Source organism: Poecilia reticulata, chromosome 7 (assembly GCF_904066995.2).
Source record: "Poecilia reticulata chromosome 7, P_reticulata-male-v2, whole genome shotgun sequence".
Classification (NCBI taxonomy): Eukaryota; Metazoa; Chordata; class Actinopteri; order Cyprinodontiformes; family Poeciliidae; genus Poecilia; species Poecilia reticulata.
The window spans coordinates 9026633-9039743 of NC_088836.1; the positions used below are offsets into that span (position 1 = coordinate 9026633).

The following is a 13111-nucleotide window of genomic DNA, read 5'->3' on the forward strand; positions in this document are numbered from 1 at the left end:
CTAGTATGATTAACCAAATACAAACACACACATGTATATATATCTCCACTGAGGAACATCATTATTATAAGGAAGATTTAAAAGAAAGATTTAGACATCTCAGTCTAAATGGATTGAGAAGTCCCTGTTGAGTAAAATAAACTTTTATTAGGTAAAACAAATATTGGGGTGCACTTAAATTGGATTGTCTTTAATAAGAGACACCTTGGAAGAAAAAGGCCACTTGAAAATGTTCATAAAACTTGTGGGGATTCAAGGGGAATATTGTGATTTTTTGTTTTGTTAGAAGCTTGACAAGTATTAATCAAGAAAGTCTAGACGACTTAATAGTAAAAGGTGCTTTATGTAATTGGAAGCGATGCCATGTAAATTGCACATCTTTCATCACATCAGCTGAAAAGAGCAAAGGCAAACTTAAAGACATTGAAAATATTTGAGTACAATGGAGAAATATTTACAATCGACAGCGGAAAGAGAACACATATAATTAAAAGGAACTTGAGTCCAGTAGATGAGACGTTATTTGCGAGAACAATTGATTTATAGACCTTCCCAGCTGTTTGGTCTTGACCCAAACTGTTCTCCAAACTCTCACAAGACGTTTTCTCTTTTTTTCTACCATTTTCTTTCAGACTATGCACATTCACGTTTGTGTACAAGTACAACCGATCATACAATAACGGGAGATAAATGAACAAAGTAGAGATGGTGTCTTTTTTAAGCTACTGAAGAGCAGAAATAAAACATTATCTTAAACCTAATGTACAGCATGAGATTGTGGATCCATTTATTTTCTTGGCTTATACAAGAACAAAGTCCCCACCAATAAATCAACTCAAAGTAAAACGTCTACAGTAGAAATTCATAGTCTGAGTAGAATTGCCACTACATTATACCCAGGAAGTCCATGTAGACATCTAAGCAACAGTTAAAAATATCCACATTGAGCCATTATTTCCAACAACACTTACAAAATTGATAAAAAAAATTCCCACATTTGACAATTAAGTAGACAAATACGTTCAGAAGAGGAACAGTCTTCCACTATGGAGAGGTTTGAAAGTAGAGAAGTTTTCGAAGGAAGTTAAAGGAACCAGGCATCTGCTTGTACAGCCCTTTTGCAGAGTTTTGGGAAACTTCGTTGTTAACCTGAAAACAAACCGTGACACGCAGGAGATGATTGTGGTTGTGACAGGGAAGCTTTTTGTGGTGGTCTAATAAGTGAAACTCACCATCATCAGCATGGTGGCCAAGTCATGAGTGGCTGCGTTCTCCTCAAGGATGCGGTCCAGTGTTTCGATGTACCAAGAACCTGCCTGAGTGTCTCTCCAGGAAACGAAACCTGAATTGGTCAAAGAGCCATTAGGCTGGCAGGATGTTCTCGGTGACTACACACATGACTTAAAAGTTCAGACATACCAGGGAAGGTAGAGTAGGACACCAGGATGTCACTTGGGGTGGGCAGTGATGTTCTGGCATCCACCTCGTCAGTCATGCTCAGAGACTCGCTGCTGGACGACGTCGGGATGGCATCTGTCTGGTCGTCTTGCCCGCCCACCGACGGGCTAGTCTCCTCAGGAGACGCCTCAAATCCTACGTCTCTTTCATCTTAAAGACAGGAAAAGCGTCTCTGTGAGAATGTTTTTTTGGGTTTTTTTTTTTTTTTTGCACATTTCAATTTTGACTTTCAATCAAAATAAGAATTTCTTTGGTGTTTACTGGTGTACCTCCGCCACAGGCCTGAATGAAGAACAGCTTGGGTTTTCCTTGCAAAGAAGGGCAGTTCTTGCCGTTGAACAAAGTTGTGATGTACTGAACTGTGATGTGAGACCCGTCTGTTCCATACACAGCGCCAGGAAAACGACTATGATTCACCTATAAGCATCATTTAAGCACATATGTTCTTAGATGCCTACTATGTTTAATATCAAACAGATCTAGTTTCAAAGAGTTTTCTACAGAACTCTTTTGTAGCTGAAAGATCATAGGTCCATCTTTCCTGTTAATCTATAAACTTTTACTTTATTTATGAAATGACACAACAAATGTCCTCTCAAACAAATTTACATTATGCCTAATTTTGTTCCTTTATGTTTATTGACCCCCTTGGTGAACACTTTCCCCCCTTTCTGTAGAAGCCTAATCTAACACAGCTTTAATTTGTGAGAGAAAAAATCTACCACACTTCTAGCAATTTTGTTTAACTGGAAATACTTGTAGCATTTATAAGTTATATTTTTAAGTTGGTTGAGAACATTGTAACTGATTTAGGAAAAAAAAGGAAAACCTGAAGACTGACCTCAGTCCCATGGGAGAGCATGATAACCACACAGCAGTCATATTGAGAGTGATCCTTTCTGGACAAAGCTGACAGTTCATGTCTGATTTGCTGAAATGAGACAAAAGAGTTAGATGAGCTGCCTTTTTTTTTTTTTTTTTTTTTACACCATTTCAGAAACAGTCATAGAAGAAAAGACTCACTCTTTGCTTCAGATTTGTCTTGACTTCCACAGTAAAGTTGAGTGCCAAGAATCTTCTCTCCAGCTTTTCACTGTCTATGTTGGAACCTTTGCGATTGCTGAGCTCACTTTGAGGCTCAAAGTCTGCATTGTTTATGATGAGGCAATAACCACATGGACTGGAATCCATTTTATAGCTCTGCCACACAAAAATACAGAAAAATCAACAATATGCAACCAGATCTTATATTGTCTATCCAGACAATTACCAAAATAAGAACATCAGTGAAAATTAAATGGCACTTACCTGAAGACTATCTCGGCGTGTCCTGCCTTCTGGCCTTGGTTTTAAGTACTCCTTCTCAGGTGCTGTAGGATTATATACATTCAAGTACCTACATACATTGCAGCTCAATAATGTGCATCAGTTTGTATCACTTTGCATATTTTAAAGCATAAAAGCAGATGGATTGATGGATCCACCTGCTTTTATACTTTGTTTACATTGGATGCAATCCCAATGTAAACAATGGGACAGATAATTACATTTTAATACCTTCCCCCCCCCCCCCCCCCCCCCCAGCATCTAATGCATCTATTTCTTGGCCAATCAGTCTGTATTTGACATATTACCTTGATTTGCATGATGTACAAACGGTATCCAAACATAGTTGCACTCTAGCAATGGGATTTGTACATCAGTTTATCAATAGTTGAGAAAGTGTACTTTACAACAAATAAAGTCCTGCAATTTTAAAAGAATTCACTGTTTATGATTTTTTAAAATAAATGTGTTATTTTAATGTTTTATAACTCATTTAAATTGTTCTTTAACTGGACAGTGAAACAAATGTTATTTTATACACTGGACTTTTCATTTGAAATCGTATATACCTGATAATTATCAAAACTGTTCAAGACAGAATGAGTTATTTTTTATCTTAAAATTTATTCTCATAATTTAGTAAGCCAATAGCAATGAACACGTTTGGAGGGAAGATCAATTTTTGCTCTTATGTCCAACAATCACATTTGGAGAGCAGAATTTCAATGCAGACTTGACAGAATTATAAGGTAAGGGCCAAGATTATTTTGTTGTGCTTTCAACCAAACACGGAAATGGTAATTTATTGACTTCATTTGTTATTTCGGTATATCCTTTGAATGTGACTAAGATTCAGCAGACATAACAAAACAGACAACCTTAAATAAACTGGCAACATTTGTACATTAGAATGTTTTTTCTATAAAAAAACAACAACAAAAAACAACTTATGGGCTTATTTACATTTATTAAAAAGGTATATAAAAATGTGTTTCTCTTACTTGGACTGGAAGACTTATCGGGCCTCTCTATGGGACATATGGGGACAATATATTTACTTTGTTTATTAACATCCATAGGAGAGGCTGGAAGAGGCAGGATGGATAAAAAGATTAGAGTTTACTGTGTTAAAAAAAAAAAGTCACGGTGAATGCTGCTTGTGTCTAACTTACAGATGGGCAGAGGTTGCACAACAGGGCGGACCGCTGTGGGTAATGATGGAACCCTGGTTAGAGTTTCTATCAAGCTCTGCTGACCCGACTCACGTAGGCTCTCCAGGAATAACGGAAAGGCTCGACTCCCTCGGGTCTCTAAGTCCCGGACTAACTGCCTGGCCTGGTCTCGTCTGGTCCCCGAGCTCTGACAGAAGACACCGTCGCAAAGTCTTTGTCATTTTACTTTTGTCCTGAGTGCAATTACTCAAACACAGTGACATTTACCATGATGTCTTACCTTTATCGTATCAATCATGTCCATGGTGAAAACTCCCTTTTCAAAAAGAGGCTCACAGAGGGCTAAAGGATCCATAAGTGTGACTAAATTGATCCTGTTTCGTTGAAGAATTTTCTTGTGTTGCTCCTCCATTCTTCAGCTACCGTATAAATAACTGATCGGTAAAAGCAGAGGTGTACAGAAAATCTGTACCTGATAATGTGTTTTTTTGTTTGTTTTTTTGCCTGTTTTTTTTTTTTATCTTTTCAAGAAACCTACCGTTTCGTAAAAACGAAACTTGTTCTTTCACACGTAGAAGGCTGATATCACGGCTCATTTTTTCTCGGTTGCACAAGCTACTTCCTTATTTACATCACAGTTGTCTCTTCTGATTGGTCAAAGCAGGGAAGAAAAACAACAATGTGCGTTTGATTATTTCACAGCGTATCTCGTTTAAACATCCAACGTGCGGTGACACTCTTACGATCCGAGCTGTTAAACTATTAAAAAATCTAAATAAAAATTAGAAATAGTCCAAAGTTTTCTCTAGCAAAACTAGTACCCGTTGTACATTTTCCTATTATATTTCTATTTCTGATAACGGCAGTATTTTTAATGTTATAATCTTTAACATTATTATGATTGATTTTATCATATACTTACATGTATATTTCTATCACTTTTTAATCTTCTCTGTGAACCAATACATTAATCTTCTCTGTGAACCAATACATATTGATAATGTTGTTACACCTGAATTTCCCAATTGTGTGGCGATAAAGGCTGTTTCTATTAAATTCTATCTGACTTCCTGGTTGACTGAAAATAGCTTTAACTCAGAATCTAAATTGAGATAACTGTAAATAATAATAATAATAATAATAATAATAATAATAATAATAATAATAATAATAATAATAATAATATAAACTAAGTCTTATTTGAGTTTGAGTTAATTTATGTATAATCATTTACTATCATTGATGTTACAACTTACATATCTTATTGTATATAAAAACAAGTAGTTAAAGTTTGTTGAAGGTGTCGACTTTAGTGTTTCTTTTATTCGAAAACCCAAGTTTCCAGTGTCTATGAAGAAACTGCCACTCACAACATGGCGGAATTGCAGCCTACTCAATTTCCCAAAGCGACTTTCGAAAAATGGCGCCTCCTCCTGGCCTCTTGTTTCGCAGTAGCAGATTATCATTAGCCAGTGCTGGAGGTTCTGTAGGATGCTGCGGAACACGCCCAGTACATTAACCTCTAGTGCAGTCTGTGGTCTTTACACATTAATTTTAGCCAGGGACGAGGATCTGGAAAGGAACCATATGTATCCTAAGTATGTGGCGTTGCACTGGTTGACTGCATCAAGCCGGGGTGACTGAAGCAAGCTGGAGAAGCTGCAGCCCCTGTGGTAACTAACCCTTAACAAAATTAGCATACAGTCGTTATTCAAGAGGGGTTACATTGATGTCACAGCTTTAAAACATTCGGTTAAATTCTTACAGTCCGCTGCTGTGTCGTTTACTTTTGTAAGCAGTTGTGGTTTAATTTATCTTCACCGTTTCGGATAAACCGCTGTATCTCATTAACAAGCGTACAAGCTGAACCATGATGTCAAGTACTACGGTCTAGTTTTATGTGGGGTCGATAATGATGATAAAATATGGCAGTACACAGACGTGAAAACATTGACACACGCACAAGAAATGGCCATATATTGATATCTCATATTTTTTGAGAAGGAAGGGATTTACTAACACCTACAATAGTTTAATTTATTTTATTCATTAAGCAAAATATATTAACCAAACTGTTGTATCCAATTTTGAAAAAAACTGATATTCTACTCTCAAAAGCTACTCTTACTGAAATAACTTCAGTGACACACTTATAGTCATCTAATGATTTGTATCATCAGGAAATTTGCTCCATTCCACATTGTCAGCTGTGAGATGTTCAAGGGGGGTCTTGTCTCACCACATAGCATCTTACAACGTTAGGTCTAAGCTTCGGTATAGCCTAGGATTTTCTTTTCTTTTTTTGTTTTGTTTTTTTTGTTCAGTTGTTGTCGTAGAATAGAAATCTAATATCTTATCCCTCAGGAGGGAAGTGTACTAGCAAGTTTGTAGTGAATTTACTTGGGTGTTGTATCATTTTCGTGTTTCATGGTCCAGTTCTGTTTCAGCTTAAGATTTTTACAGATTTTATATTTTCCTCAAGCTCCTGCCGATTGTTGGTGGCAAAGAAACCCTGTTGGACCATGATGTTCGCTTCAACAGTCAGAACCCCAAACTAAATATCTAAAGTTTAAAGAGTGCAAACCCTCCTACAAAATGCCAAGTAATGATTATGCTCATCAACTGGTGGGATTTTAGGTAATTTAAACAGGAATAAATGTGGAGGCATCCTTCTTTATTCCTCAGCAGAAAACGCATTTTCCTCAAACAGTTTGAATTTCTGCAAAATTCAAATTGCTTGAATTTCACTAAAAGATTCAAAAGGTCTTTTTTTGTTTTAACATATGACTTTATATGTGGTTTCTTTGATGGGTTGAAGGTGACCGATGGCCGGGTCAATCATGAATCCACCTTTGGCTGTGATGGCTGTGGTGGTCCTCTCTGTCCTACTGGCAGGAGCAAGCCACGCAGCCCCTGAGATGGACCCCTACAAAATACTGGGAGTAACCAGGAGTGCAAGCCAGGCAGAGATCAAGAAGGTCTACAAGCGCCTCGCTAAAGAATGGTGAGTTTTTTCCAAAATGCTATCACTCTCACTGGTCTCTTCACAGTTCATAGCTAATGAACTTGTCCTTCTCAAGGCATCCTGACAAAAACAAAGATCCAGGTGCTGAGGACATGTTTATCAAGATCACAAAGTCTTATGAGGTTTGTCTACATACTTTTATATCCTTTCATTCCAAGAAGCCAAACTTTCTTGTCAATTTTTAAAAAGTCGTTTAGGTTCAATAGTTCTGCAGGCTTTCCCAACATGGAGTCATACTAGTGCAATGACAAATATTTAAACATTATATGCATATTTAAAAATATTTCTATCCCCCAATCAATAGACTGTACTGTGTGACACCAATAGGTCCACCCTAACAGTACCGTACCTTTGTCCTACTAGTGAAGGCCGGTCAAAGAGGCCATAGTATGGGTAGGATGTAGGGGCTGCTTTTACATCAAAAATAGACAAAATAGTGCACTGGACCACACCAGCTTGGGCTTGTGTCGTACTACTCAGTGGAAGTGAGGATAAAGTGAGACTTTCAAACCTACAAACATTCCTACCTAGCATGGTGGAAGCAGCGTCATACTGAGCATCTGATTTACTGCCAGAAAAGTTTGTGTCAAAAAGGCATCATTAAAGACCCAACTCAACACTTGCGTCTGAACAATGCGTGTGTGACTGCAAAATGTCATCTAAGCTAATACTTGCTTGGTCTGCAATCCAGATCCTGTCCAGCGAGGACAGACGTGCCAACTATGACCGCTACGGGCAGACTGATGACACCCAAGCCTACAGCAGCAGCCGATACAGACAACGCCAAGACAACTTCTACTTTGACGAGTCCTTCTTCAACTTCCCATTCAACACGAAGAACCACAGGGACTTCACCGACAGCAAGTACACGCTGCACTTCAGCCAGTACGTCAGCGAGGTGGTGCCCGACAGCTACAGGAGGCCGTACCTGATAAAGATCACCTCCGACTGGTGCTTCAGCTGCATCCACATCGAGCCCGTGTGGAAGGAAGTGGTGCAAGAGATGGAGGGTCTAGGTCTGAAATTGGATGGAAATTCAACCAGCAACTCTGAGCCACATAAAACTACTTTAGTCGGTTGAGAAAATGCAAACGTATTTGTAAATGTCTTGGCTTTTGCAGGCGTCGGAATAGGTGTGGTCGACGTTGGCTACGAGAGGCGTTTAGCCAATCACCTCGGCGCCCACCGCACCCCGTCCATACTTGGTGTCATCAGTGGAAAGGTGACGTTTTTCCATTATGCCGTAGCAAAAGAACACCTGAGGCAGTTTGTTGAAGACCTCCTCCCTCAGAGAGTTGTGGAGAGGGTAAATATATCAGTGTCTGATCAGCCTGATGTGCATTTTATCAAATGAAAAGAAATACACGCAGCATTGTATATTTTCTGTACTTCAGATCACCGACAAAAATGAGCAGCAGTTCTTAAGCAGCTGGCATGAGCTCAACAAGCCACATGTGCTTCTGTTTGATCAAGTTCCTGCCGTCCCTCTGTTGTTCAAAGTAGGTTCCAGTCATGTTTGTTAATGCGAAATAAATTTGAGGTTTCACGAATGTAACCATGTCGGCTGCTAACTTGTGATTATGTCTTTGTAGCTGGCAGCGTTTGCTTACAAGGACTATCTGCAGTTTGGTTATGTGGACCAGGGCCTTGCGGAGACGGCCGAACTGCAGAAACGGTTTAACATTAACACTTATGCTCCGACCATGCTGGTCTTCAAGGAGAACACGGACAAGCCTGCTGACATTATACAAGTACTTTAAAGCAACACGTGCAAAAATCTGATGTCTTTCTGTCATTGTTTAATATTAGAATGATTTCTCTTAGCATGTAGTTAAAATGCAGCATCTCCTCGCTCTGCAGGCTAAAGGAATGAAGAAACAAATCATCGATGAGTTCATGTCAAACAACAAGTTCCTCCTTGCACCACGGCTCGTCAATCAGAAGCTCTTTGATGAGCTTTGTCCTGTCAAACAGTTTCACAGACGCAGGAAGTAAGGAGATCTAATTGATGTCAGCGCTATCACATTTTCAGGCCTTTCTTTTCTGAGTTTATTCCACTGACCTCTGGTCTCCTCAGATTCTGCGTTCTGTTGATGACAACTGATGAAGAGACATATTCCTCTGGAAACCAGGAATTTCTCTCATTTGCATCTACCAACACAAGGGATGTTGTGAGGTTTGCTTATGTGTACCAACGGCTGCAGCAACCACTCTGTGACATCCTCATGCACAGTGAGGACAACTCTCAGTCAACGCCGCAGGTACAGTGCCCCAAACAGCATGTACAAAAGCACTGTAATGAAATGGTACAAACATTTGTAAGTATTTAAAGTCTGTACTTAACATTGGTTTTGGGGATTTCTTCCACACATTGTTGATTTCAGTCACTGAGCTTAGATGCTGGATGCTCCATTTTCCATTCACCCTCGTTGAGGGTCCAGTATTCATGGCAGTAGTGGTAAACTGCAGTGCCTTTTCTAGTATTGGTTCTTTTTGTTTCCAATTGGCATGATGTCACCTGTCAATCCCTGTCAAATGAGTAGGTTTTGTCAGCAACCCATCAGTTACAGGACTATTGTGTTCTACTATTGCGATGGTGGTACCTTGTGTGTTCTTCCTTCCTTCCTTCCTTCCTTCCTTCCTTCCTTCCTTCCTTCCTTCCTTCCTTCCTTCCTTCCTTCCTTCCTTCCTTCCTTCCTTCCTTCCTTCCTTCCTTCCTTCCTTCCTTCCTTCCTTCCTTCCTTCCTTCCTTCCTTCCTTCCTTCCTTCCTTCCTTCCTTCCTTCCTTCCTTCCTTCCTTCCTTCCTTCCTTCCTTCCTTCCTTCCTTCCTTCCTTCCTTCCTTCCTTCCTTCCTCGCTTATGCTCTGTGCTTTGCTTCCTTCCTTCCTCGCTTATGCTCTGTGCTTTGCTTCCTTTCGTCCTCCGGTCTTTACTTCCGTACCTTCTTGAATCTTTCCTTTGTCCGTCTTTGAATCCTTTTCTTTTAACTCCCTTCTTTCAGTCCTTTGTAAGGTTTTAATTTGTGTGTGTGTGTGTGTATGCGTGTGTGTGGGTGTGCATGCGCAGGTGGTAATACTGGAGAGGAGAAACACAGCCGGCAAAGCTTTGTTCAAACCAGTTACGGCCTGGAACGGCAGCGAGGAGGACAAGCTGCGTCTCCTGGAAGAACTGGAACGACTTCAGAAGGACCCGTCCATCCTCATACACGATGCCATGCTACCTGAACTCAACAACGAGTTTGCTTCGGTACGATCATTTTGAAGACAATGGTTGCATTGCAGTGGTTACTTAAAGCCAAACAGCTGTTCTGTCTCTCAGCACTGTTCATATTTTTCCTCTTTAGATGTTTGTAGTCCGGTGGATCTATGCGTCTTATGACTACCTCTCAGAAGTTATTGATGATATTCTTCATAACAACTGGTAGGTAATTGCTTTTAGTTTTAAAGCATACTTTATGAGAGAAACTTTCCAACTGTGAAATTATTCACTTTCAGGCGTGAGATGATGCCTCTTCTGTCCCTCATCTTCTCTGCTTTGTTCATCTTGTTCGGAACTGTGGTGATCCAGGCCTTCAGGTGGGTTCTGTCTGTGAGGTTCTGAGTAAAACGCGAGAGACAAAAAACAAAAAACACGAGTATAATTCCTCTGGTTGCAGTGACTCCAGTGAAGATAAACAGATGAAACCAAAGGTGAAGGATGGAATTAAGGCAGAAAATGGATCTTCAGGGAGGCAAGAATACTCCTCAAGCAACCCTGCATTAAATTAAAGATTTATGCCTTTTTTTTTTTTTTTTTTAAACTTTGTGTTGATATTCATTTCAGCCGACCTCCAAAAAAGAATTTTGTGGAGGTGACAGAGCTGACCGACATCACCTACATCAGCAACTTGGTGAAGCTGAGGCCTGGACACATCAATATAGTCCTGGTTCTCACTGATGCCTCCAAAAATATCCTTCTTAGCAAGTTTGCCAAAGAGGTGTATTCTTTCACAGGGTAAACGCTCAATGAACTTCACGCGCCGTATCAGTTTTACGTGTGGAATTTTAGACACGCGTTCTCAGTACCCCTTTTCTTCTGCAGGACCCAGACGCTGCACTTCTCCTTCCTGAACCTCGACAAGCACAGCGAGTGGATGAGCACGCTGCTGGAGTACGCACAGGACGCGGCGCAGATCGATGCGGACGAGGATGACAGCGGGAGCCGTAAAACGGACTACACCGGGTTTGTGCTGGCCCTGAATGGCCACAAAAAGTATTTGTGTCTCTTCAAGCCGGTCTACACCGGAGAGGACCTCGACGGGAAGTCGTCTGAAGACGAAGCAGGGACGTCAGTGGGCAAGCCGAGGCCCGGTTCCCGTGACGGTCATCCTCAACGCAAATCCAGTCGGTCCCGCAGCACATCCACCCTGCAGATTCACCACAAACTGGACCGACTGGGGCTTTGGATGGAAAGACTCATGGAGGGCACCTTGCCTCGTTACTACGTTCCTGCCTGGCCAGGGCTTGATAAGATCACACCAAGTAAGTAGGTCAAAGTGGAAAGACTTCATCTTCAACTCCTGTGACATAGCTTCTTTTATGCAGGAGGTTTGGCTAAATATGCCGTTTTCTATTATAGACCTTAAATGGAGCAAATTTCTGATAAACAGAATAAACATAGGTTAATTAACCATTGAGGAGCTCTGTGAACGTGCTGCTGGTTTCCCCTTCGAAAATAACCCCAAGCAACCTTTAGCAATGTTTATTCTTTATTTTTGATTCCCAAACACAACTCCTAACCCCTTAAGTTTCGCTGGTTTTTCCGTGTCTGAACCCCAGCTCCCTACTATAATTAAGAACAGAGAGACGGATCAGAAACCCGGCACAGCTTGTGCCGATCACCCTCATCCTGCTGCTGTTCCCTGATCCACTTTATCAACTCTACTTCTGCAGCTGGAAATAATACCATGCCCCGCCATCACAGTCTCATAATACTGTGCTCTTTCTACACTTTACTCAGACAATAAAATGGAATAATAAAATCACTGTGGCCACCTCTGCTCCTGCTGACAATGGGTCAGCAAGTCAGAAGCTGTGCAACATAGATAATCTATTTTCAGACAGTCACAGAAAGGCTGAAGATGGGGAATTTAGCTTCCTGCTGCCTCGTGTCTAACCTTTGTGCTGCTGTGCTACGAATCGCTTGTGGCTGATTTGTTGTTGGTTTTGGAAAGTTCTCATAAAATCCATGTAATTACTTAAGCAGTTATAAAGCTGTGTTTAAAGGGGGGAAAACTGTGAATAAAGATGCATGAAACTAATATCTAATGTCTTGGCCTTTTTATGCATCTGAAAAATATACACATTTTTGGAAACAGACTATACTGCTGTAATAATCTGAAGGTGCACGCTGTGGTCTTCCTTGGTCCTGTGCTCCAGCAGAAAAAGAAAACACGCTCTTGCTTTTGTTAGATGCAAAGTGTATTATACCTGTGAACATTTAACAAATGAGTTTTTCAAATAACCCTTCAGTTCAGTAGCCTTCTCCTGCTTAAATCAACTTAACAGACAGTAGCTGTGTGTAGCCTTGAACCCGACAGCATTTTTCTAAGACTTGCATATTTTCTAAGAGACGCTACAATGTACTGATACACCGTCCTCTGTCCATGAGTGAAAGTGAAACTGTTTGATACTTTTTTCTAATAATTTAAACAGAGCTTGCAAATACTGTTTAAATTAGTTTGCTATTGCTTACTACAATCATGTTGAGTTTGTATCTTAAAAACGGTGTCCTTTTAAACTCATTGAAATATTTATGTTATTTAATTCTGTGTGACATTTATATGAAAACATATACTCCAGTAAATTGTTCCAGGTTGTGTCACATTCATTTAATGTGTTGCATTTTATTTGCCCAGAGCACCAAACAGGTTTGTTAATAAAGAAAAGAATTGTGAATTCATTTTGACATCTTGAGTCTTTTCTTTGGTATTCATGAAGAGTCTGACTTAGCCGATCATTTTGGACAAGACAATAAAATATATTTCCTATCTTTTTCTATTGGTTTTATTCATATTTGTTAATACAACTTTACCACTGTATCATTTTGCTGTAAATATTTGCTGATATTTATTAAAGTTATTTATTTGTC

At 40.0% G+C, this 13111-nt stretch overlaps 2 protein-coding genes across 2 annotated transcripts; one reads left to right on the forward strand and one right to left on the reverse strand.

Annotated features, from left to right (window-relative positions):
* Positions 1–323: 323 nt before the first annotated feature.
* LOC103467149 (caspase 9, apoptosis-related cysteine peptidase) lies at positions 324–4554 on the reverse strand. The gene is made up of 10 exons (XM_008413254.3): positions 4237–4554; positions 3957–4143; positions 3786–3869; positions 2767–2828; positions 2482–2658; positions 2300–2389; positions 1728–1875; positions 1420–1608; positions 1233–1342; positions 324–1149 (listed from the first exon to the last, which is right to left on the reverse strand). Exons 1-10 carry the CDS (start codon positions 4366–4368, stop codon positions 1045–1047), a joined length of 1284 nt encoding a protein of 427 aa, XP_008411476.1. The 5' UTR covers positions 4369–4554; the 3' UTR covers positions 324–1044.
* Positions 4555–5358: 804 nt separating this feature from the next.
* On the forward strand, positions 5359–12922 carry LOC103467148 (dnaJ homolog subfamily C member 16). Its single transcript, XM_008413253.3, has 15 exons — positions 5359–5629; positions 6775–6960; positions 7037–7103; positions 7673–7997; positions 8103–8287; positions 8376–8480; positions 8574–8732; positions 8842–8972; positions 9059–9242; positions 10049–10228; positions 10326–10402; positions 10477–10557; positions 10638–10712; positions 10805–10975; positions 11063–12922. Exons 2-15 carry the CDS (start codon positions 6782–6784, stop codon positions 11508–11510), a joined length of 2367 nt encoding a protein of 788 aa, XP_008411475.1. The 5' UTR covers positions 5359–5629; positions 6775–6781; the 3' UTR covers positions 11511–12922.
* Positions 12923–13111: the final 189 nt, after the last annotated feature.

What these genes read in the sequence shown, in the direction of transcription:
- LOC103467149 (XM_008413254.3), bottom strand. Translation starts at nt 4,368, where the DNA reads ATGGAGGAGCAACACAAGAAAATTCTTCAACGAAACAGGATCAATTTA. An exon ending in CACGCCGAGATAGTCTTCAG is followed by an intron (nt 2,659 to 2,766) that starts GTAAGTGCCATT and finishes TTTGTGTGGCAG; the next exon opens with AGCTATAAAATGGATTCCAG. An exon ending in TGCTCTCCCATGGGACTGAG is followed by an intron (nt 1,876 to 2,299) that starts GTCAGTCTTCAG and finishes TGATGCTTATAG; the next exon opens with GTGAATCATAGTCGTTTTCC.
- LOC103467148 (XM_008413253.3), top strand. Translation starts at nt 6,782, where the DNA reads ATGGCCGGGTCAATCATGAATCCACCTTTGGCTGTGATGGCTGTGGTG. An exon ending in TCAACAACGAGTTTGCTTCG is followed by an intron (nt 10,229 to 10,325) that starts GTACGATCATTT and finishes TTTCCTCTTTAG; the next exon opens with ATGTTTGTAGTCCGGTGGAT. An exon ending in GAAAATGGATCTTCAGGGAG is followed by an intron (nt 10,713 to 10,804) that starts GCAAGAATACTC and finishes TATTCATTTCAG; the next exon opens with CCGACCTCCAAAAAAGAATT.